Source organism: Triplophysa rosa, linkage group LG20 (assembly GCF_024868665.1).
Source record: "Triplophysa rosa linkage group LG20, Trosa_1v2, whole genome shotgun sequence".
Taxonomy (NCBI): Eukaryota; Metazoa; Chordata; class Actinopteri; order Cypriniformes; family Nemacheilidae; genus Triplophysa; species Triplophysa rosa.
Genome location: NC_079909.1, coordinates 6027927 through 6053373, shown reverse-complemented (window position 1 = coordinate 6053373; position 25447 = coordinate 6027927). Strand labels below are relative to the sequence as shown.

At 38.7% G+C, this 25447-nt stretch overlaps 1 protein-coding gene across 2 annotated transcripts; it reads right to left on the bottom strand.

Annotated features, from left to right (window-relative positions):
- Nucleotides 1-133: 133 nt before the first annotated feature.
- On the bottom strand, nt 134-24981 carry abca7 (ATP-binding cassette, sub-family A (ABC1), member 7). 2 transcript variants are annotated; one of them, XM_057361533.1, is made up of 49 exons: nt 24873-24981; nt 24180-24288; nt 23984-24077; nt 23627-23768; nt 23408-23535; nt 22629-22750; nt 21868-22062; nt 21670-21762; nt 21349-21586; nt 20951-21090; nt 20553-20867; nt 20259-20464; nt 20006-20182; nt 19056-19278; nt 18603-18824; nt 17838-18042; nt 17583-17696; nt 17324-17495; nt 17079-17210; nt 16853-16992; nt 16627-16764; nt 16335-16555; nt 15579-15636; nt 14465-14667; nt 13967-14069; nt 11201-11224; nt 10951-11099; nt 10685-10809; nt 10508-10600; nt 10230-10422; nt 9197-9291; nt 8942-8974; nt 8748-8853; nt 8587-8661; nt 8343-8512; nt 8072-8249; nt 7872-7987; nt 7557-7701; nt 6839-6962; nt 6600-6729; nt 6388-6511; nt 6212-6274; nt 4200-4306; nt 3919-4060; nt 3529-3663; nt 3256-3359; nt 2399-2491; nt 1549-1792; nt 134-1410 (listed from the first exon to the last, which is right to left on the bottom strand). In XM_057361533.1, exons 2-49 carry the CDS (start codon nt 24243-24245, stop codon nt 1021-1023), a joined length of 7005 nt encoding a protein of 2334 aa, XP_057217516.1. In that variant the 5' UTR covers nt 24246-24288; nt 24873-24981; the 3' UTR covers nt 134-1020. The 2 variants fall into 2 exon arrangements, with proteins under 2 accessions (XP_057217516.1, XP_057217517.1); XM_057361534.1 differs by lacking the exon at nt 11201-11224.
- Between the last annotated feature and the right edge of the window lie 466 nt (nt 24982-25447).

Below are 25447 nucleotides of genomic sequence, written 5' to 3'. Positions count from 1 at the left end.
AGCTCCTCACTACAAAAACTATACCTCATTTATATTACATTGTTTTTTATCATATCGTATAAAATAATATAATGTAATAATGTATTATAAATTCACACTATACAGTTACAGCGTATACACACCAAACTCTTGCACAGTGTATTTATTAATGCATATATTTTATACATTTCTCAACATATTAACATCCAACCATGCACATGAGGAAGACCGCAAACTCCAGTTTACTAATTTTATCTATAATAAATACTACATTCAAAGTAGGCTAGTTTGAAGTATTGTAACAATCATTGAAGTGCTTTGAGATACAGTACTGGCTTAAATTTAACTTTAAACTAAAGTGCAACAAAAAGAAGACTAGTACAAAAACAAATAAATAAATACAAATGTTGACCACATGAAGACAGTTTCTGAGCGTGATGCCAGCTCCACACCATGCATTTGACCTTACGGTATATACAGAAATAGAGCTCTTACTGAACATCATGTAACATGTCCAGCAATGATGTCCAAATGATTTGCACAGACTAAATACTAATAAAAATGCACATCATGACAATTCATGCCTATGCAGAAATATCATGACATTTGTTTAGCCAACTTCAAGTTTCAGAATAGAAAATATATAATTAATAAAAAAGCAGAATTGAATGCCTGAATGATCATTTTGATTGTAGTTATAGACTGATATAATGGCGAATATTTGGCCATTTTGAACTAATTGTCCCAGTATAGTATACCAGTGTATACGCGTGTCTTAATTTCATACATTCTTGTCATTATCATTTCTTGGAGCAAACACTTCGTATATAAGTTTAAATAATTCAGATTGCACCTATTTCGCATAAAGCTTTTTTTGTAAAATCGGCCATTAAAACTCTCATATCTGTCAACCAATAACTGAATGATTTGAATGACTGCTTTAAAAGTAACATTTGGTTCAGATAACTAAGAGAGAAAAGGCACCAAACATGGAACAACCACAATGCGTCTCAGATCTTCACTGTTCAAATGTGTCTGTCATCACATTTTGCTGTCCTTTGTTTTGCTTTTGACGACAAACAGTGCTGATGGGTCTTTGGACGTCTGGTGTCCAGCGGGCTTGGATCCGTTAGCGGCCTCGCCAACAGGTTCCATCTGAATCTGCTGCTTCTGCTTTCTGGAGACAGATGGACTGTTTGATCTGCTTTTTCTGGTCTTTGAGCCGGCTGACCGAGGCTCAGGTGTTAGTCTCGAGTGAGCAGCCTGATCTGTGGAGGCAGATGTGGGTGAGAGCGGTCTGTTGGGTTTCTCTAATCTGAGATGAGTGGGTCGCTGAGGTCTGCTGGGTTGAGCTGCCGCACATCCACCGTTTACCACGACCTCCCTGAGCTGATCGTCATCCGTCTGCTCTTTAGCAAAGTTAACAAACACCTGCAAGGAAGAAATGTCCCTTTTACTTCAGAGTGATGTCATTCAAGTGAAGCCATCGCAGGACTGACAATTTGAGATCAATAGCATTAAGTTGATCCAGATCCTAGCACACATTATACACCATCATTATAAACTCACCTGATCCAGTGTAGTCTGTGACACCGAGTATTCAGCTATTCCCAACTCCTCATAGGTATTTGACAGAACCTCAAAGACACGAGCCAATGAACAGGCCTGTGACGGTAGCTGATACTGGAGAACATTCTGATGTCTCTCCTTCAGCTGAATCCCAGGGAAAGAGTTCTGGATGTAGGCGTCCACTGGACATGGTTCTTTAGTCGGAGCGGACAAGCGGAGGATAATAGTATAACCGTCTCCAAACCTGGCAGAAGATCAGGAATAACAAAAAGGACCTGTTAAGGCTTTATTTACTGAGAGCAAACTGAGCTGCACAGGAGTATTTAGTAAGATTTAATCAATATGAATGAGATGATGGTTGTGTTAAAAATACTCATTCTATGCAGACAAAACCACTGAGACCTTTCTCAAAATATCTTCTTTTGTGTTGAAAGAGTCATGTACAGGTGTTATAAATGACGACTTTTATAAATGATGTTTATTTCTGAACTATCCCTTTTACACATTTTTACACAAAACTGAATGAAAAATGCTCAATACCCTTAAATACAGTATGCAGTATATGAAGAGTTTGGTTCCAAAATGAGATAACTTTGCTTTGAATTTTATTTTTCAAAAATCATGTTTTTTATTATGTTATCATGTTTTTATTGTGTTAGTTAGCTGTATTCTTTTAGTTATCATGGCTTAAATCAAAACAAACCAACTATTAATTGGAATGTACAATAAAACGGAGTTATCTCATTTTGGAACCAAACTCTTCATATATACTGTAGTACTTACTGTACCTGTACATACAGGTCAGTTTGTAGCAAACAGTGTGTTGTGTTTTATTATAAAAAGCTGTTACCTGTTCTTCAGGTGCTGAACTGAGCCCAGACACTGGAATCTGCCATTCACCATGATGGCCATTCGGGTACACAGAGCCTCACATTCTTCCATACTGTACAGAAAAAAAATCATTCAAGAATCCTTGCTATCTAAGTGCTCTTCATGTGAAATGAACCACACAACTATTCATTTGCATTTATTTGAGTTCTGACCCATGCTCTCTTTGGAAAGAACTTATCTGAAGCTACTGGGATAAATGGTCAAATGTCTAAAAATAGACAACCCATAACTACTGCATTACATGTCATTCATTTTTGTACACAAACATGATGAAGTTCTTTATGAAAGCCTCTCAGGCTAGCCTAAATGTGTTTGGGATAAAAATTTTTTTTTTAAATTTCTGTCATTACTTACACGCCAAAAGAAGATCCAACCATGAAGAACAAAAGAAGATATTTTGAAAAATGTTGGTAACAGAAAACCGTTGGTCCCCATTGACTTGCATTGGTTTTGTATCCATACAATAGAAGTGAATGGGGACCAAAGAAAGAAGGTCACACAGGTTTAACATGACAACATGGTGAGAAAATGATGACAGAAGTTTCATTTTTGAAGGTGAACTGTTCCTTTAAGGAGATGCTAGTCATTGGATTTGCCAACGTTTGCACGGTTCATCGCATTGAATATTTGAACAATATTTCGGTTTTGTTTTGAACACTAAAGAGAAGTCATTGAGATGTCCATAAGCACATGAACACGGGCTTTACATGTCAGTCGGCCTATCCAGTCTGGACAGTTCTTGGTTGGAATAAGTTGCAATGTGGATATGCTTAAGGTTAAGATAGTCGGGGTTAAAGCTACAATAGTGCCCTTTACCTGTGGGAAGTGAGAACAACAGCTCGTCCCTCCTTGATAACACTGAGGATACAGTTCCAAAGGAAGCGTTTGGCTTTCGGGTCCATACCGGTCGTGGGTTCGTCCTGAGAAACACACATCATGTGTCATTCCCAACCACATCAACTCATTCCGCAGTTTTGCACAAAACGTGTGTGCGAAATCATTGATTTAAGATCTGCGTTTCTAAGGTTAATAACAAGAATGACACATCAAAACAGACAATTGTTTACAGGTGTGAATATGCCGTCGTACCAGGAAAATGACAGGTGCAGCTCCAATGAGGGAAATGGCGGTTGAGAGTTTGCGCTTATTTCCTCCGCTGTATCCGCCAGCCTCTCTATCTGCATACTGACTCAGACCCAGCTTTTGTATGCCCCACTGCGCCACCTACAGGACAGACAAACAACACCCGTTATATAGCCACAGATCTAAGTGTGACTGCTGCCATCTGAACCTTGGTGCACACCAAACAAGCAGAGACCAAAACTACTGAAAACGACGAGTCACGGTCAACTTGTGCAGTTAAACTGAAATATGAACTCAACATGGACCATCTGAACAAGGCAAAAACAGGACGATGTGAACCTAAATATCACATGATCTGATAACACAGAAAGAGCATTTCATTTTGGAGTCTTGTACCTTTGTGACATGAGCTTCTGGCACTCCTCTGAGGCGAGCGTAAAACTCCAGGTGCTCTCGGCCCGTCAGCAGGTCGCTGATGGCATCAAACTGAGGACAGTAGCCCATCAGCTGATGAACCTTCTCCATTTCTGTAAGAACACTGAGGAAAAACAAGAAGAAAGTGAAGAGATTAAGCATTTCACATTCCTAACCCAAGATATAAACAACTGTCAAAGTTCAGAATAGAATTATTACAATCGACAGCTGAAAAGACCGAGCAGAGATGATGGTGATCAAACCTGTGGTTGCTAAGAAACGCTTCTCCATAAGTGATGCTGGTGTCTCCAGTCAGCATACGGAAGGTTGAGGTTTTTCCAGCCCCGTTAACACCCAGAAGTCCAAAACACTGCCATGTAAGAATAAAACATGTGAAATCCTATTTCACATCCAATAACCTAAACTACAGCTAGATAATACATGCAGGGAAATCCAAGAACTGTGTAGGGTTCAGCAACCGTATGTCTCAGACAAGGTTTTAAAAAAACTAAACCTATTAAAGGCGCAGTTTGTAAAATCCGAACATTCAAAACAGATATGTTCAAAACAACAACAACGGCATAGCTTGATGACGCTGTGAAGGAGCGTGGAATAATGGGAACTGTCGTCTTCAACTCTCACCAATAAAATTAAAGAGATTAGTTATAAAATTATCCATTTCATTTATCCAGTGAAACAAGTCATCTCAAAATGTATAAAAGACATGGAGGTTACTTGTGCATTTTGTAACTTAGAGATAGAAACCACAACATTTTTTGTTTATTTTATGAATGTGCATTTTCCCATTCATTTGGAGTGATATTGAGTACCTGATATTCAAACAAACAAAATTAAAGATCAGCTTATCTAGTAAAGACATATTCTTATTGTATAAGTACAAGTTTAGACGAAAACCTTTTAGTTAACCTATTGGTCATGTATGGTAAATTTCACATACACAAACAAAAATGTGCAAATAATAAACCCAACATCGTATTATTTAAAATTGAATTAGGACATTATTTTGAGTCTCTTAAAGATATTAGGAAGCAAAATGATTGTATGATTGTATAGGATCCTTCAAACGCAATCTTTTATTAATTTATTGTAAAATATCCCCTTTTTTTAGTTTTTCCAGTTTTTTTTCTCTTTCTTTCTTTCTTTCTTTCTTTCTTTCTTTCTTTCTTTCTTTCTTTCTTTCTTTCTTTCTTTCTTTCTTTCTTTCTTTCTTTCTTCATTGGATCTTTACTGCTATTATAAATGTAACGTTGAATATGATGTGATCCTCTATGTATGTTTGTTTGTGTTGTTCTTGAATAAAAGCATATAAAAGAAAATTGTCGTCTTCAACTCCACCACTAATAATCATTCAGACGTGAATGAGAAATCACGTTTATGGATGATAGAAAGTAATGAAGTTTTATAAATGTTGAGTTTGATTTTATTTCATTATAATGAATTAGACGTAATTCATAAAATTAATTAATTACTATTATTAAGTCAGATGATCTAAAAACGATTACTACTGGTTCAGTAAATATATACATGACAATACATATGTGATACTTTGTCCACGAGACTGAAACTGTGTTATTAGGGAGATGCAAGGTCTGGAGAAAGCACAACGGCTTACACGAATCACGTGAGGCACCTCAGCCAATCATATAACAGCCTCTAGTCTCGATTCCTGCATTCCGCTGAAGGTTGCAGGCTGTCCATCTAGCGTCTTTGGTAACGCGGATATGACGCCATTGGCAGGCGAATGCCAGATACATTCCATGTCACTGGTTAAAATGACAATTTTCTCACGATTTACAAACAGTTGGAAACATTCGAGATATTTTAAGTACTCAACTGAACAAAATATATAACACTGGCCTATTGGTTATTGGGTATTTGACTGCAAAAAAGTTACAAACTGCACCTTTAAAACATTTCTGTTTGTTGAAATCCAAATATTGGACTAAATATAAAAAGAAATTGAACTAAACAAAATGTGAAAGCAGTAAAGTGAAATATGTTTGAAGTTGAGGCCCTAAAATGATTGATTATGAAAAGTAATTAAATTAATTATAATTATTATTGAAAATTATTAATTATTATTGACTATTTAAAATTATTGAAATGTATTAATTACTGGAAAAAATAAACAAAAACGTAAATAAAAGAACAGCTAATCAAATGACAGGCACATAACGAAATTCAAAATGACAATAAAAGTGAACACAAAACTATAATAACTCTGTTGTCAGAGGGACATGTGACTTTAACTCACCTCTCCTCGAGGAATTCCCAAGCAAAGTCGATTCACTGCTGGCTTCCTGCCTGCCTTATACACCTACAGAACCACACAGAACATATATGTCATCCTCTAATGGATCAAACAACATTGCTTGCAAACATTTCACTCTCCAACAGCAGTTTGTGTGGTGTTTTGGTGTGGTTCTGTACCTTACTCAGGTCTGTGAGGGTGAGAATGTCTCCCTGAGCTCTACCGTTCTTCACTCGCTCTCTTTCTCTAGCCACATCTTCATCCTCCATGCCAATAGGAGGCAGCACAAACCCTGACCACAAGCTGGGAGTATAACACATATCAAGAACAACCATGCAGACGCATACAGTATTTAATTTATTCAGCAGCTAGGAAAAACGACGTACAGTACCTCAAATTAATGAAGAATTTATACTGCAGCAGAACAGTGAAGATGAAAAACACAATGCCCTCCATCGCCATGGCAAACAAGTTCTTCCCCACGAAATCCCAGGATAAAGGCTCCAGGTTCTGTTTGGTTCCTGAAGACAACAAAAATCCACAAAATGATCCACAAAAATGACGAATATGTAGCAACTCGACAAATAATGTCCATTGCAGAAATATTCACGGTGAAGTAAGAAATGTTACCCAGCCGCTGAAATGCATCTGCCATAGCCTGGTTCTTGGCCATGTCAATGAGACTTCGACCCAGACAGAAGTGAGGAAAGATCAGGAAGACCTTCTTTAGGATTCTGTTGACCTCATTCAGATGCTGACAATGCAATATAAGGACAAATTGGGGATTTTTATTATATATATATATATATATATATATACTGTATACTGTATATGAAGAGTTTGGTTCCAAAATGAGATCACTCCGTTTTTTTTTTTTTCAAAAATCAAGTTTTTTTATTGTGCATTCCAATTAATATCAATCAAACTGCAGTTGGTTTGGTTTGATTTAAGCCATAATAACTCAAAAAATACAGCTAAGCAACACAATAAAACACAACAAAAACATGATAACATAATAAAAAACACGATTTTTGAACATTTTTAAAAACGGAGTTATCTTCCATATATATATATATATATGAAGAAAAAGCATCTCTCATCCACATTGTTCAACATTTAAAACACGTAAACATACTGTAAACATGTACAGTAAGATGTTTCTCGATGTACATCTTTTGTCAGTCCTAAACCCTTACCATAATCTAACCTTAAAATCAAATGGTAATGGTAAGGTGATAAGGACATGCCCAAACCCAGCCCTAAGTCTAACTCTCCAAGCCGATTGGTTGATCTGATGGTTGTTTTTTGACCAATAATGAGGTTCATCCATGACTTGACGTTGACTGACCTCATCAATAAAGAGCTCCAGGACGAATGTGGCGATGCTGCCGTTGATGCCGATGAACAGGTTGATGGAGGTGAGGACCACGTAAGCAGTGCTGGGAACTGAGAAGATGAAGGACGCCGGGTACATCAGTGGAGTGATGGACCAGCTGCAACGCACACAGCCAACACTCTGTCAATATGACTGGTCACAACAGGTAAAGTATATTACAGATGGACAACCGTTGTCAATGCTGAAGTTGGTTGACCATGTTATTCATCTGGTTACGCTAGTCAAGAATCCTCCAGCATCATATCCAGTCAATCAATGAGCTCTTACCCATACAACAGCAGCAGAAGCACCAGCGCAGGTAGATTCTTCTCAGACACATATGATTCCTGCTGGAAGCTGATGAAGATCAGAACAACCATGGCGGCAGGAACTGTGTAGTTAAACTGCAACACAAGTGAAACACCCATATGGCCTCAATATAAAAAACCATGTCAACAGAACTCAGACTGCTCTAGAGCAGAACTAACCATGTCCCATATGTAGTTAGTGGTCCAGTACAGGATGGGCTTCACTCCACTGACAAACTGCAGGTGTTTAGATTTACTGACACGTTCCTCGATGAGAAACAACACGAAACTGGCGGGAACGAATGACATGGCGAAAATAACGCATATGGACACCAGGACGTCTACTGAGGTGGTCATCCTGCAGAGATATCATCAGAGAAGATGGAAAACATTGAAAATGGAAAACCAAAAGACAGAAAATAAACTGTAAACACACAGAGAGGTTACATACAAGGCCATCTCTGACAGCTGCTCTTTAGTGAGGTTGAGTGGATGATTGAAGGCTGTCATTCCGAATTTGCGTCTTTCCAGGCCGGGTGGTAGGTTGGCACGTAGGAGTCCATTGTTCATGATGTTCACGAACGATGCCATGGCGTGCCATCCCTTATTATTAAACCAGACCTGGGAGGACACACGTCACAAATAAATAAAGAGGTCAGGACTTAAGAGAAGACTGAAACGGGTATCTACCTCACCTTCACATTGTTTTGGCTGGCGAGGCCTTTGAGGACACCTGGAAGTCTGTGAAGGAGCTGATCGAAAGAGCTATTCTGCAAAACAAATACAGTATTTGGGGAAAATGCGAGAAGGATGTGTTCTGTTTGCGTACATCGATCAAAGCAACAAATAAAAAAACCTCTGGAATACTGTAGCGTCTTCTAATGGCCAACACAGACTCTTCTATATGCTGCGGTTCATCCACAGCCTGAGAGCTTTTGGCCCCCAGAGAAAAACCTCCATACCTGAGAAAAATCAACACGTAAACATTAAATCAAACAGAAAATCCATGTTGTATGTTTGAAACCGCGAGTGTTTGTAGATTTAACTCACCTAAATTCATTCACCCACTTCTTTGTCTTCATGCTGGGTTAAAATAAGAGAGAGGGGCGTTACACACCCGTGCCTTCAAAACAATTCACCCTGCATCCCAATTCACACACTATCCATTTGAAATAGTATTCAAATGTCCTAAATCGTAGTAGGCGATGCCATGACAAAAATATTGCATGCGGTACTTTTAGGGCATAGTAGACATAAACAAACTTGGATGCAGATTAAAAAAAAGAAAAAGAAAAGAAATATAACCTTTTCTTCAGAATCTGTGGATATGTTTTGATGAGGTAGTCAGAAATATTGCGTCCTGTCAAGTTCTGCAGAATGTCACCAGTCAATCGTTTCATCTGTGGAGACAAAAGACAGTATTTTTCCTTCAGTAAGTGTGATCCATAGACCAAAAATCATGTCAAAGTGTAACTGTAAGTGAAATCAAATATGACCGTGACACCTCTCTGTTCACATACAGCTAAGTGGCCACTTGCACCATTGTAACACTCTTCTGAGAACACGCTAACAGTTCCCACATTTTTTCTTTACATTTTCCCCACCAGCGTTTTTAAAAAGAGTTGCCAGCCAGCACCAGCATTTTCGTACATGTTTACAAAACCTGCAAGCATTTAAGAGAGCCTTTGCTTTTAACCAAAGAAAAAACATCTTATTTAAGCTCAAATTTATTTCTCAACAACCGAATGCGGAAAAGATGACAGAAAAATGACAGAAAATGTTGTCAATGACAGGAACAAGTTCTTGTTAATATACATACTGTACACAGTCAAACCAAAAATTGAAAGAAACAAAACATTTTTTTTACAAGTGGTTGCAGGAGACTGCAGTTTATTTATGCAAGTGAGGATAGCAAATTAAAGTCAACTGTGACATATTACTTCATACAGTGGACTACCAGTAAAATTGATAAAAATTTGGACCAAAAATGATTCAGACACTTTGACCTGACCACGTTTTTGCCAGACTGAACAAAAATTAAGCATTGCTTGGACATTGGTTGCCCCAAATTGGTATTATCTAATTGTGTACTTAAATTTAACAGCTGACTGCCTAATCCATTACATACCTTTCTAACAAAGTTATCCGACATTATCAAGATGAATTTCTTCTGACACAGTTTAACTGAGTTCTTGTCATATTTTATGACCATTTTCTAAACTATGGCGAATAAACTGTGATATGTGAGAAATGTTGAAGTGTTTGACTGTAACTGACATCTTATGAGATATTTGACATAATTGAGATGTATTTATGAATAGACCAATGAAAAGTGGACCTGTGGAGGTGGGAGGCCTCCAGCTCCTTCTGGGCATTCGGGCAGCATCCTGCGGATATTCTCAGTACTGCACTCACAGTCAGGGGACAGGCGCTCAACGCTCCAGTTGCCTTTATTAAAGAGCTGCCACATGCTGTAGGGAATCTGTGGCCGGAGAGACTTGGAATTGATGTCCTCTGAACATTGTGGGTCACTGAAAGCCCACAGTAAAGAATCACACATGTGTTACATTGTCAGAAAGAGTTATGAGGTTGTGTCACAGATGACAGAAGTCATACCTGCTTGAGTTCATACATTTGGTCCCGAACCCAGGAGGTTCCAGAAGGGCATCCAGAAGGTTCTGTATGTCCGGGTCGTGTGGGGCATCATTACTTTATGTGGAACAGACAACAGATGAATACATATCAGCACATGACTGCAGATGTTTCCTTCTTCTGCTTCTAAATAGTGTATACCTGAGAAAAGTGAACTGTTCTCCATACATCCACGGCTGAAGCTCCAGAGGTGGATACTTCCCAAAAGGTGGGACAATGAGACTGAATAGTAAAGCAATGAGAACAAAAAATGCAGGCAGAACAATCTGAAAAACACAATACAGAGATATATTAACCTCATCAACATTATTTACATTTATGCGTTTGGAGGATCACAAGTACATCATAATACACCAAATAAATTCCACATTTTTAAACAGACTTATGAGTCTATGATTACTGTGTACCTGTGCGAAGATGCCTCTGCGACTGCGAAGCGCGTACTTCAGTCTCTTGGTGAAAAGTGCTCGAAGCTGCTGCCACATGAGGAACCAGCCCGTGAGAGGAGCTCCGCCCCCCTGACCCACTCCACTCAGCGGTTCAGTCTCCTGCGCCTCTGTGAAGCACAAACACCTGACGATTAATCACACACCATCACTGATGTTCTGACCTGCTGCTGTCAACATTCAGAACCCTCTGCTTTGTGTCATTATGTACCTGTCCTGATTGGCTGTTTCAGTCCTGCCAGTGAAGCAGAGGGAGGGACATAAAACATCTTTAAAATACCTGACACAGGCAAATCAAAGCCTCACACTTTTAGGAGTCATTTTTGTGTTGGCAGCCCATTCATTTTGTCAAGTAAAATGACATTTTATTGCATCCAAATTTGTACACCTTCTATTGAGAATAGAATATGTGTGTCCCAAATGATGTTATGTTGCATGGATGGTTTGTGCATGCCTTTTTAGAATGTTACCCACAATCCTTTGTCAAACGGAATATCTCATTAAATTATCACGCACCAGCAAACAAAGGCTTCATTTGTATTTCATGACGTCTTGTTTTTTCTGTGCAATTTGGTTTCCAGATTATTTTTTGTTGACAAGTGAACATGAAAGACCAAAGCTGATATGATTAAATAAATTAAATAAATGTAATAACATGAAAATACATAAAGGAAGCATCTACTTGATTAAACATATAAACAATATCTTTACATAAAATTTTGTAATATATGTATTTTTGTAAAATGTTTTGTTTTTTATTTGAATGATTATTTTCTGTACTTATTGAAGTTTATATTTTATTTATTTTTTATACATTCATTTTTAAATATTAATGCCGGAAGAAAAAGCCTCTGGTTCACGTGCATTCGAGAGATGACGTTAAAAGCGTTGTCAATATGGATATTTCTCTTAAACAAACGCATCGATTCGCTTCAGAAGACCTTTGTTAAGATCACAGAGCCGTGTCGAACGTTCTTTGATCGACGGATGCACTTTTTGGAGCTTCAAAAAATCAACACCCATACACTCCCATTCTACCGCTTGGAAGCAAAATGATACGTGGTATCATAACACTGACTGGATTATTCTTCCAGAAGAAAACCCTATTCAGTTAGGATGCCTTGAGGGTGAGTAAAACATGGGGAAATTTCCAGTTTCCATTAAATCCAGTGTTGATGTTCTCTGTGTCATTTTATTCTTTATGTCTGTCTGGTTTGGTCCTGCATTATATTGATAAAATAAACTAACATTACAGTAAAGGCAGCGATTTGTGCTGGAAAGACATCACCCAAAATTCCTCCCGTCAGACTCGCATCACACTTTCCATTTCAAAAAATTACAAAAAATGTCTTCTGTTGTCTGTTCTCGCTAGTGCTTCTGACATTATCAAAAATATGTGAACAATGTAAAATATATAACATCAGACGTTTTACTCGCGGGTGCTTTGAATCATTGCCACGCATTTATGTTTGCGTGTTTTATGATGTCTGCTGTGTTACTGTGATAGGGGAGTGAATAATTGTTTATGTATACAGTATGTTAAAATAACGGAAGACCATGATTATTCAGGAACATTAGAATCTTATGTGCAGTATTGAAAGCGACCCATTAAAATATTGGAGAAGGACAATACAGCTGTTTAAGGTAAGCATTTTATAATAAGGTCTAATTTATTAAAGAGTACATAACTAGGGATCTTTAAGGTCCTACTTTGGTTTATGGAGTGTCCAACAACAAGTTTATCTACATAGAAGGTGTTAAAACACTATTATTTCGTAATAATAGCTAGTTACTTTTACCTTACTTCTTGACTGACTCTCAAATGATTCGTTCCACGATTCATCTGTCTAATCCCCTCCTTTCCGCTAGCCTAGTCTGATGTGATTGGTCAGATGGTCTAGTCTGATGTGATTGGTCAGATGGTCTAGTCTGCTGTGATTGGTCTATGAGGCTCACACGCTACAGTGTTTGGGGGAGAAGAGTGAAGTTTTCACGTGCAACCTAGCAAAACGTAGGTGGGGACTATATGTAGTGATGCAAATCTGCGGCGGTTCTTGAATCAGACTAGGGACGTCTTGTTTGCGTGATTCAGAGTCGACTCCCTTTTTTCCAAGCCAACAACTTTGTTATTCATTCACCTTCGGATTTACAACTTGGCAGACTGCTTATTTTCAAACATGGCAACATTACACACTGCATGAAATGTCATTTTCATGATCTCATGTTATGTACTCTTTAATTAATATTAGTTACAGCACAATGTAATACTGTATTTCTTAACCTTGGTTTATTTTAAAGTTCTACATTTATTACGTTTTCACAATTTAAGTTTTAACATTTTACATTTGGTATTATGAATGAACAAAGAATCGTATTTTAATTACAATACAAAAAGAAACCTTACCTTGGCAGTTTAGGATATCGTATTTACTAACCAAGGAAGAGTTTGGTTCCAAAATGATTTTTTTTTTCAAAAATCATGTTTTTTCATTGTGCATTTCAATTAATATCAATCAAGCTGCAGTTGGTTTGATTTTATTTGATTTCAGCCATAATAACTCAAAAAATACAGCTAACTAACAAAACAAAAACATGATAACATAATAAAAACGTGATTCTTGACATTTTGGAACCAAACTCTTCAAATATTAACGAGTTACACTCTATGTTAACAGTGTACCAGTATTTTAAAGTAATTTCTTATAATACAGTGACGCGATCGTGTTTGAATAACACGTGTATAAACTCAAAACACTTTTAATATTAGCAGTCTGAGTGCATAAAACATATAAACGCACAGATATAAATTTTCATGTTTTATATATATATTAAAGTCGCAAAAAAAGACTGTACAGATAAACGTAAGTAGCTTTAAATGACACAAGCGCGTTCTATTACAATGGGATTTAATCTGTAGGGGAAGTTGCTTTACCCTGCGGTGACGTAGTTTCCGACTCTTGTGAAAGAGGCCCATTACCTATATCTTTGTTCTCAGATGGTGCCCCCTGATGGCTTGGAGATGCAACGGGGTCCTCAGGGTCTGCATCCACACCAGTCTCCTCTGCCACCCGCAGAAAGATCTAAAAATATTTATGCACAGTTATACATTACAGTCTGGAAAAGCCCCTTCTGCCCAAACATTGATCGGTGGCAGGATGACATAATCATGTTACAGCAGCCACGTAAATAAACCCTCTCTGATTGATCTGTTTATTTTTAGATATTGTCAGAACAAACAAAAACAGATTTAGCTAGGATTGCCTTGTGTAGTGCCAGAATGGGATAATGACGTATTTAGGCCACGCATGCCACAACCTTGAAGTTCAGCCATAGGTAAATCCTATTTACAGACACATAAGGGTATTGTTTTCCTCACTCTTTTAAGTCGGATTGGATAAAAGCATCATCTAAATTCCTAGATGTAATGTAAATGTTTCAGGAGTGACCATCGCCTGGTATATCTGGGTCATCTCACCTCTTCTAACGTGGCGTCGGACAGCCCGTAACTGACAACGCCGAACTCGCCCTGCCGCTTGTCCAGCTCGTGTAAAAAGATGGCTAGACTGCCGTCCTCAGAGGCAGCGTGAGGTAGGTTGATCACCGCCTCTCTGCCGATGTCCTCCACCAGTCGGGCATGAGGAATGTACTGCTGTGCAAAGGTCAGCAGGGCAGACACGTCTAGAGAAGAAGAGAGATAGGACAGATGAAAATGATGCCTGGATTTAAAGGGACAGTTCACCCAAAAATGAAAATTCTGTCATCATTTACTCAGCCTCAGGTTGTTCCAAATCTGTATAAATGTATTTGTTCTGTTGAACACACAGGAAGATATTTGGAAGAATGTCAGTAACAAAACAAATCTCATCTCCCATTTTCTGCCATAGTAGGGAAAATAAATACTATGGGAGTCAATAGGGGATGAGATCTGTTTGGTTGCTGACATTCTTCCAAATATCTTCCTGTGTGTTCAGCAGAACAAATACATTTTTACAGATTTGGAAAAACTGGGTGAGTAAATGATGACAGAATTTTTCATTTTTTGGGTGAACTGTCCCTGGAACCACTAGACAAAACAATAGACTAGATGCTTCGAGACATGACTTTCCCCAAAGAAATACCCAAAGCTTCATGTCCCTCATATTCTTTTTCTTTTTAGTAATACATGTATTTTTAAATAATCAAGATGAATTGCCAGTTTGTAAGGGTTTTATGTAAATGATGTTAAAATATGTTAAAAATACTGTAGCATAAGTATCATATTTACTATAGTAAACTGTAGTATAAATTATAAAAGTTTTTTTTAGCATTACCATAGTAAATATTACAGAATTCTACAGTATGCTAAATCAGATGACGTAACAAAAGCTACATAGCCAGTTCACCAATTTTTCTGCAGTATAATTTATGCATAACATATTTTTAATAGAATTAACCTTTGATTTAACCTATTTTACAAATTGTTTTAGTCGAAGCCCCCCACAATACCACTACAGCCCACCAGGGGGCACGACCCACAGTTTGGGATGAACGGATTCGGCAATATCTTGAAACATGTACTGCAAACAATGCCAAAACAAATCTGTACCCACCGAATCCATTATCCTCACTGCCCAATCCAGTGTCATTACTCACAGACGAATCGCTGTCCTTAAACACAGAAACGTTAGGAAAACTTTTTAAGAACGTTACAACGGTGCGTTACGTTAAAAGGTAGGAAAGGTTACGTTGCGTTAAAAGGTAGGAAATGTTTTTGAAATTATTTCTCCCATCCAAGCTTTATATGCAGAAACAACTATCTTGACATCTAGCCAACTAAATGAACTAAGCGGGTCATTCACAGCTTGATTTCCCTGAAACTGTAACCGAACATCATGTTGTTTGTTTGAGTTTCTATTTGCAAAACCAAGAGGCTTGCAGTGTGAGAGAAATGTCAAAAAAACTTTCAGAGATGTTGCATTAAATTCAGGAGGTGTGTGGTTGAACGAGGAAATTTGGTGATCTATCTGAAGTCGACCAATCAGAAGGCGACAAACCAACAAAAGACATTTAGCCTTTAATATAACAGCCTACTGTACACACCGACTGTAAAACTACTTAGACATATATGTTATGCCCACGTCACTATTTACAACTGCCAAGTTTTTTGGCGGACTATATACATTTGTATTACTGTAGTTTTACCACAAATACCTTTTCAACCTCCAGACTGTTAATTCGCACCCGAATAGTTTCACCCACTCCTCATGCTGAATATTCCATATTCTTAATATTATTACATAAAAAACAGGTAAATACATCACATGTAAAATATTGCACCTCTCTTGGATCAATTGGCATCATCTCACCTTGGTCACTACAGTGGAGAGCAGTTTGCCTGTGCTGGTGCTGCTGGGCGTCCTGTGCATGTCTCTCTTTACCAGTGTAAGGTAATACCCCGTCCCCAGACGCGCCTTGAGAAAGAGAGGCGTGCCGCAGCAGCAAAGCTTGCCCTGGGAAATGATGGCAATGCGGTCCCCCAGCAGATCAGCCTCATCCATATAATGCGTGGACAGAACGATGGTGCGGCCTAAACAAAGGAGACGTTTAGTCTGGCATCTGACACAACAACATACTGCAATTCATGATGGCAAGACTGACCTTCACGATATTTGAGCAGAAGGTCCCAAATCCCACGTCGGGAGTAGGGGTCCACTCCGGCTGTGGGCTCATCCAAGACCACCACCTTTGACCCGCCTATGAATGCGATGGCCACGGATAGTTTCCTTTGCATGCCACCTGCCGAGAAACACCCAAAAACGACGAGTCTGTTTAGCTTAGATCCATTTTGATTTCACATTGACACTTATGTGGATGTGAAAGTTACCTGAAAGGTTTTTGGTCTGCTCGTGGCGTTTGTGCTGTAAGCCCACATCCTCCAGAAGTGTGTTTATCTCTGCCTTTACCTGCTCCGTGTTCATGCCCTTCATCCGGCCGTAGAACCACACGTGCTCCTCCACTGTCAGACTTCAAGAGTACAACAGAGAACATTGTGACGGATCTAAAACCATGGCACATTTGGGTACATTATTTGATGTAGACTGGTGCCCTACATGTCAAAGAGGACGTTGTGTTGTGGACAAACTCCCAGAGTTTTGCGGATGATGTCCATATCAGTACGGATGTCCATTCCCTTCACATATATCGTACCAGCGGTGGGAGGAAACAGGCCTGTTAGAATTGACCTGTGAGATGAGAAAAATCATCAAGAAGCCTTCAATGACTGTAGTACTGACTTAAATGTAAAAGCTTAAAGTTGAATTTGATATTTGCAACAATTTATTATTTAGGCCCTCACATGGTTGTTGTCTTGCCAGCACCGTTGTGACCCAAAAAGGAAGTTATTTGGCCCTCATAGAACTTTATGTTAAGGTGATTGACCGCAAGCTTGGCCCCTTTTTTGTAAATCTTTACTAAGTTTCTTATGGCAACTCCCAGAATGAGGTTTGTTGGCTCAGCTTCAATCCGATCTGTAAACAGAATTAAGAATCAGATGATCAAAAGACTATTCACTTTTCATTCCAAACAAAACGTCACTCACAGACCGAGGCTCTTACCGTCTATTTCCTCTCTAGGTGCTGGGGGAATGGGTAACCCCACCTCCAGTGGAACCCCTCCCCAGTAATTCAACTGGAAGATAAAATACCAGGGTCTGGGGATCCCATATTGCCCTGTGAAACACTTACATTTACTGTCATATTTGTACACACAGACTAATTCCACTCAACAACATTAACAATATGATAATCAATAAACGATACGGTGTTATTAACAAGTCTGAATTTCTGTTCACACATGAAGGGACTCCTTACCCGGAAAAACAGCTTCTATATACCAGGTGGCCAATGCATAGATGACAGCATCTACATACAGCATCACGATGGATGTGGTGAAATTGTAACCGTCTCCCTCCATGGGACTGGATCTTAGATTAAACCACTGGATCCCAACACCCTGTTCCTCATACTGAGAGAAATACTCACAGCCAAAGCCAAAGGCCACAGGAGACAGGAAGCTCTACAAGACAACAAATCCCATCAGACATCTGGATAAAAGTGTAGTCTGTTTCTAACATAGCAAGCAGTTGGTCTCGAGCATCCTTAATGTCATTCATTCATTGACACTTTATTCATTCATTCACACTTCATTTGGTCATTTTTTCGTTCATTCACTTTCTTATTGAGACTTCATTCATTCATTTATTCTCATTCATTCATTGCCAGTTCATGTGGTCGTTCGTTAGTTTATTCATTCACTTGCTCACTTATTAAGACTTCATTCACTCATTCATTCAATCTTTCATTCATTCACTCATTCATTGTGACACACTTCATTCAGTCTTTCGTTTGTTCACTCACTCAATTATTGAGAATTAATTTATTTATTTATTCACACTTTGTTCGTGCGCTCGCTCGCTCGCTCACACTTCGTTCGTTCATGCATTGATTTATTCATTGACCACTAACTCACTCAGAATGTTCCTCTCAGTAAGCTATCTTGTGCATTTGGAATACACAAAGCTCTTCTTTAAACTTCAGAAGTGTGTAATCTAATCTGGCTTTCAGAAAGGTTCTCACCGCTAAGATCCTGTGTGTACTGCTCAGATATTCCCTCCAGGCCAGACACAGCACATACGGCAGGTACAGGGTGAAGTACACCAGCCCTCCGCATGCTGCTGCCAGGTTGGCACGCGAGAAGAACGTGCTGATGAGGAAACAAAGCATGATGGTGGCCGTGGCGAAAGCAGTGAGGAAGAAGAAGATGACGGCGGGGTCGCTGTATGGTAAAATATCTCCCACCTGCAGGAGAAAAAATCGTGTAAAACTCTAGAATGTATTTGAAGACCAAGAGTCAAAATTTTCAATTCTGAATGATTCGGGATATATGAAGTAGAATAACGCACATACTGTACTGTAGAAATGGAGTGACAACCATGGTCAGTTGCAGTGTGTGAATGTGGTCTATGACTTTTAGTTCTTTAAGGACCACACATTTAATTATAATGCATATGGGGCACTACCAGTGTTTACCTTAAGGGCGGCGATAAGGAGACCAGCACTGAAGAGGAAGGGCAGAAAACTGCTGATGAACCAGCTGAGCCACAGCATTCCAGAACTCAATCCCATAATACGCATGGTCTCTTTTAGACGAGCCTCTTTCTCGTACACTACACCTTTTATGATCATCGCCACAGAATAGATCCACGCCAGTGTCATAAACAGAGGTAAAGAACGATTCAGGACACGTACGAACCTATGACACAGAAAAATATTTGTATGAATAATAATTGTAATACAATTGTATGAATAATCAGTTATTGCCAGAGTACAGTGGTTTACATTTATGTGTTATAAAATATAGACAAATATATTTATATTTAATTTAATATTAAAATATATTAAATGTGATATTAAATATTAAAATGACTAAAGGGTTATTTAAAAAAGATGTATATTAAATTAAGTCAAAATATAATTTAAATTATTTAAATATAATTCATTATAATTACAATAAAATAATTAAATAAAAATATTAAAATAAGCAGTGTAAATTTAAATCACTGTGTCACTAGTTAAAGTGTCAAGGTCACAAACAACAATGTCAGCAAATCTTGAACTATTTTATAGTGTAAAAACATTGTTTAACTAAGTCTAAGAATTAAGAATTTTAAACTCAGCGTTAAATAAATATTTATAAAACAAATATATAAAATATTTACAAATGTAAATATAATAAATATTTATGCATAAATATATAAAACGGAAACACATTTTATGCTCCAGCGTTTCTTACTATGTTTTGTGAACATATTGAAGAATAACCAAATGATATGTTTCACACACCTACAGTATTTATTTTAATTTTTGGCCTGTACTTTGCTTCCCTGTATTTACTATAAATCATCTTTGATACAGTGCAATACTGTGAAAAGCGCTACAGAAATAAATTAGAATTGACTTGAATATGATGAAGAACTTACACATCATCCACAAAGCAGGGGTAAGGCATCTGCTGCACATATATGCCTGTGTTTGGCTCTTTATCTGTGTGCAAACGGGTGACGGCTCTCTCTACCAAATCCTGCACGTAAATAAAACCGCCCCAAACGTAGCGAAGGTCACTGAAGGGCTCAGCAGCCGGGCCTGGATCCCAAAACCTGTAACATGACATCAGCATAGTTACACATGACCATGAACACCCTTTGAGGTTAACTAATGTGCATTTCAATATACTTGTCTTTGATCTTGTTCGTGCGGGTTACGTCATCTATGTCCATCCGGATCTTATACTTCACATGAGGAGGCAGTGAGGATGATGAAGCTTCCGGGAGGAGGAAGACGATTCCAGCCCAAAACTGACGATCTTCAAGCAGCTCCAGAGCTCGCTCGACCAGCTGACCCTCAGTGGCCACGCCCTCCAGTTTATTTAAAGAAAAGCACTGGACGTATAGAGAATACAGATTAAGCTGTGCCTTATCACAGGACTTTGACGCTTCCCATAACTTCTGCAAGTCTGTTTTTTAGTACCTTAGTAAGCTCTGACAGAGTGCTGATGGTGTTGTTTAAATCTTGATAAAGATCCAGCCAGGTGGGCGGAGCTCCATCCTTACGGGGCGTGTCCGGGTCAGGTGTGGAGAGAAACTGGGCGATACGAGAGGCCGTCCAGGAGGTGCTCTCCAAGCGCAGGTTCACGAGCACTGCCACCTCAGGTCTCCTGAGAAGATCCTGTAGAAGTCGAATTTCCACGCTGCTCTCCATGAAGGTTTTGATTCTGGGACCTTCTTTCTGCCACGCCTCCATCACCTCATTCATAATCTGGAAGTCCTGAAATGTCTTGTTCACCTGGATGAAAATCTCAAGGTTACACAGGAAGACAACAGATATGCAAGCGGAGGGGAGGCGGGGCAGAGTAAAGGGGGCGGTACCTCTGCCATGACAGCACGGGTGACCGGCGTGTCCGGTGTGTATAGCAGCTTCCCGATAAACAGCGGTTTGATGCCACGCCACACGATCCGTGAGAGAGGGTTTGACTCAAGGCTTCGGATCAAGTTTTCACAAAATGGAGCTAAAAGAAAAAAAAAGGCTTTTATTATTATTATTATATTATTATTTATTGATATTATTTGATTATTTACATAATATTATTTATATAATATAAAAATACTAATATATATTTGTATTATTATTTATATTATTATTAGATTATTTAGAGTTAATCAATCAGTTTTACAACTATAAAAGGGTCATATAGTAAGAAAACGAACTACCATGATACAATTTAGTAAACCTAAGATGATATATTTGAAAGCATAAACACACTTACTGGTGCTGTTGTCATTTTCTAGGTCCTTTTCCTCGGACCCATTTCTCCCCAGGAATGATTTAATGTCGTGGTCTTCATACCAGTTGAATGAGGGGATTCTCTCTCCACCCACCTCCGGGTGTCCACACATGATCCTGGAGAAGGCACGAAAGCTCTCGTGTGGCAGAGCGGAACGGTTTGCGGGTGTTAAAAGCCTTAGTTCAGAGTTTAGCTGTGAGAAACTGGACAGAGAGGAGATCTAACAAAAAGAGAGGGAGAATCTGTGATGTGCAAAACGGACCTCTAGCATCATTTACATCATAAGATCCCACAGCCACATACGTCATCCATAACCGAGGCCAGTTCCTGAGACACGGAGGACACGGCCCTGCTGAGGACTCGCAGATCAGCCGCGTTTGCTCTCAATCGTTCTCTCTGAGAAGAAAAACACAGGAATAATATACTAATTTAGACTGACTACTACAAAGTATTTATTATTGGTTTGGAATGCAAATTGGGTTGGAGCGCGAATTCACTGACCGTGAGGATCTTACTAAAGTCCAGTTGAGAGAGAAAGATCTGCTCCGCTCTCTGCATTATATCTGATGGGACCGCACACAGCGCCCCCTGAAGCTCAGGGAAAGAATCTCCATCTTTAACGGTGAGGTAATGACTCAAGAGGGACGCGTTGCAGACGACGTCAGACAGACGCAACCCTCCACCTGCTAACGCCACCTTGAGAACATCACATGAAGAGCAAGACGTTAAAGTCCCATGAACAGGAAGTTGCGATTGTTTTTACTTCCGTATTTTGACGTATTTCCAAGTGAAATGGAATTTCGAATGCGAAAAATAGTGGGCGTGGCTTTCGTATTTCTCTGCGATTTGACTGGATGTAGAAAAACAGCCGTTGCATTTTGAAATGACTGGCAGCAGACTGACAGTTGAAGGGGAGGAGTTAACGGATGCTCCGCCCAAGCCGTCTAACATACATCATTTAAGATGGATAGTCGTTACAGGAAGGAAGTGCATTTTCAGATTTTAACTGAAGATTATGAGGGCACACAAATTTTAAAAAGATAATGACCCACATTGATAAACTATTTACAATAAACGCTGCAATGTTTCATGAAAAAATAGGCAGTGTAATTTTTTATTTCACTGGGACTTTAATGTAGAGCGATAATAAAACAACAGCAACGTCATATCAACAGTAACATATTACTGCTAAAAATGTTCCCAATGCTTAAACTATCAACTAAAAATTGAAGACTTTAGAGAAGGAAAATATTTTTTCTCACCACTTGAAGGTTGAGTCGTGCCGTCAGGAGCTGATCAACATATTCTGAGGGGATGCTGGTGTTTGACCTCAGGAAGGATGTGAAGCTTTCATTGGCTCTGAGATATTCACCAACTGTAAGATCTTTAGATGTGTAACAATCACAAAGAAATGTTAGTATTCACAGTATTCATATGTTACAAAGAATAAGTTCTGAGGTCATTGTAAAATGTTTAATCCTGTTCATAATCTTTGCTAAAGGTTTGTCAAATGACACACATTTTGTTCTGGATTTGCAGGGCATGAGCAAGACATTATATTTGCTTGTGCTGTGCCCAATAAAAGTACACACAACAGAGGATTGTGGGAGTTCTCTGGGCAAAAAACAGACTGACCTGAACATTGCAGAAAAAAATTCTTTCAGACAGTAGCTTGGGTTTTCAGACGTTTCATTAACTATCAACTTTGTCTCAGACATTTCTCCAAAATTTACATAAATTTGTGTTGACATACAAGAATTTGACAAGAAATGCTGAATTCATATCGAAATTTCTCATTTTTTAAGCAGAGTATGAGAGATTTCTGAGATCTCTCCTGAATCTTTAGCAAAGACGTATGTAAGATTACTCCAGTCGGAAAATAAATCTGAAAGGATTTCAAATTTCCCCAAAAGTCTTCAAAAAGAAAACTCTTATTTCTGTCTAAGTGACACAACTGAAATAGTATAGAGATCTCATTTGTGATTATTTGTCCATGTGGGCTTTTACAATTGGACTAAACATTCTCATTACTATGTCATACTTGGCCAGGCATCTGGTCTCTCCCCGAGTCTCTGAACTGCCAGCGACAAGTCTTGTAGGCCAGAGAGAGCCGTCTGGTTTCCACTGACGCTGAGGACGGTCCTGAGATCGACTAAAAGTCGTGAGAGTCTATGAACAAGAGAACACATCTTCATTAAGCACTGAGGTCAAAATGCATACATGACAATACACTGTTTGAGATTACAGTGGGATGACTCACATGGAGTTGTCGAAGTTGCTCACTCGGCCGGGCGTCTCTCCAGACGTGGGGTGATGAAAGCAAGGGTTGTTGATATTGCAGATGATGCCCTGAAGCCATGCCAGCGTGCCAGCCGATGGAAGCGCCTTGTTTGGAAAGTGACCTGAAACATTACAAACACAAAAACAGTTTCAATCAAACAACAATTCGTATCTGTAATTTTGATCAAAATTTCAAAGCTAGCTATTAGAAAGGTCACCATTCAGTAAAAACAATGTCACCAAGGCTCAATAATGTCCTGATTTTCACAGCAGCTAATCTGCTTAACTGCCCTGCCACCTGCCAAGACGGAACGGAAACACACGAGAAGTCACTTACACTGGCTCTGTTTATACGGCGGGTGTGATTGACGGACCGCTATGAGGATGAGGAAGAGAAAGAGCGGCCAGAGGAGTTCAATGACCAGTTGGACCTGTAAAGAAAGATAACCGCTATGTTTTAGCAGGTCTCACACTGTAGACAGACTGTTCAGTAAGCATGCGAGTGTGCTGTGGTTGGGATAAAGCGGTGACACCTTGTTTCTCCTGCGATACGTGAAGTTTTTCCACAGCAGCAGGTACAGCTGAGTTCCAATAGTCATGATGGAAGGCACAGATCTATACTGCCATGGTCATGCAGGACACCTACAATATAGGGATAAATAGTAATACCGCGGTTAAAAAACAATCATACAATGGAACAAATGAAGAAAATTAATGGATAGTTAAAAGATACGATCTCTTTAGCTTTGACCATCACACCTTGATCATGAAATCCTCATTATCCTAATAGGCTTAAACTGAAGATAGAAGAATGTCTTAAAAAATACAAGACATGAAAACTATTTAACTTAAATAGAATATAACAGAAATGTTATTGTAATGACATGTATTTCTTATTGTCACTGTTAAATCCACCGTAACTAGCTACAGAAAGACAAATATGAAACATATTGCATGCAGTATATAACACAACCAATGGCACGTTATGTGCAGTGTCGTTACAATAAAAAAAAACAATTATGCAAGTGACACTTTATGTGCTATTCCACTATATTATGATATAATATAATCCATGTTACAGAATATTATTATGATCGACATTAATATGTAATGAATCATTCATAACAGATGATCTCTGCATATCAAATGATTCATACTTCCGGTCCCGTATTTTTAGCTATCGCGATATGTATATCTATGACCACATCACAATCGATTGCTGTTACCTTTCGTTATAGCCCAATTCTCCTTTTCCTCGTGAATTTAAAGAGCGTCCATTCCTGCAGTCCTTGCGTGCGCGCTGCCGGTGTTACAAGATCACTTTGAGGAAGCAGAAATGTGGGCGGAGTTTCCATTCAAAACACTGAAACTGCAATGAGCTCTGAACCAATCGCATTCTTCATGCTAGTAACATTTAGCCAATCGCACGGTTGGTGTTCGTAGAGAGCCCGCCCATTTAGGTTTTACAACAGCGCGACACACATTCCGGAAGCTAGGTTGTTACGTAATGACGTCTGACAGCTTAGTGGTTTTGAAATGTCATACCGGATAAAAGCACTAAATATTTGGGCTAATCTCAAGAACAATGTACCCGCGTCATTCTTCACATCAAAATTCTCATCGTCAATTTTATTGCTGTTCATATGTTTTACTTTTTAGTTTGTAATTTGTGATATTCTTGAAAGTATTTATTAATAGTCATTTAGTCATGAAAAATCATGCCTGACGTTTTTTTTTTAGAATAAATATTTTACAAAATATTTATAAACATTTCAAATAAAAAGCAATGTAATGGCTTCAG

Excerpts from the sequence above, each read along its gene's own strand:
- abca7 (XM_057361533.1), bottom strand. The coding sequence starts at position 24,245 with ATGACTATTGGAACTCAGCTGTACCTGCTGCTGTGGAAAAACTTCACG. Across the intron at positions 21,091-21,348 it reads AGAAAATGACAACAGCACCA|CTCCATTTTGTGAAAACTTG; the intron begins GTAAGTGTGTTT and ends TTTTTCTTTTAG. Across the intron at positions 15,637-16,334 it reads TCTCCACTGTAGTGACCAAG|GACAGCGATTCGTCTGTGAG; the intron begins GTGAGATGATGC and ends TCTGTGTTTAAG.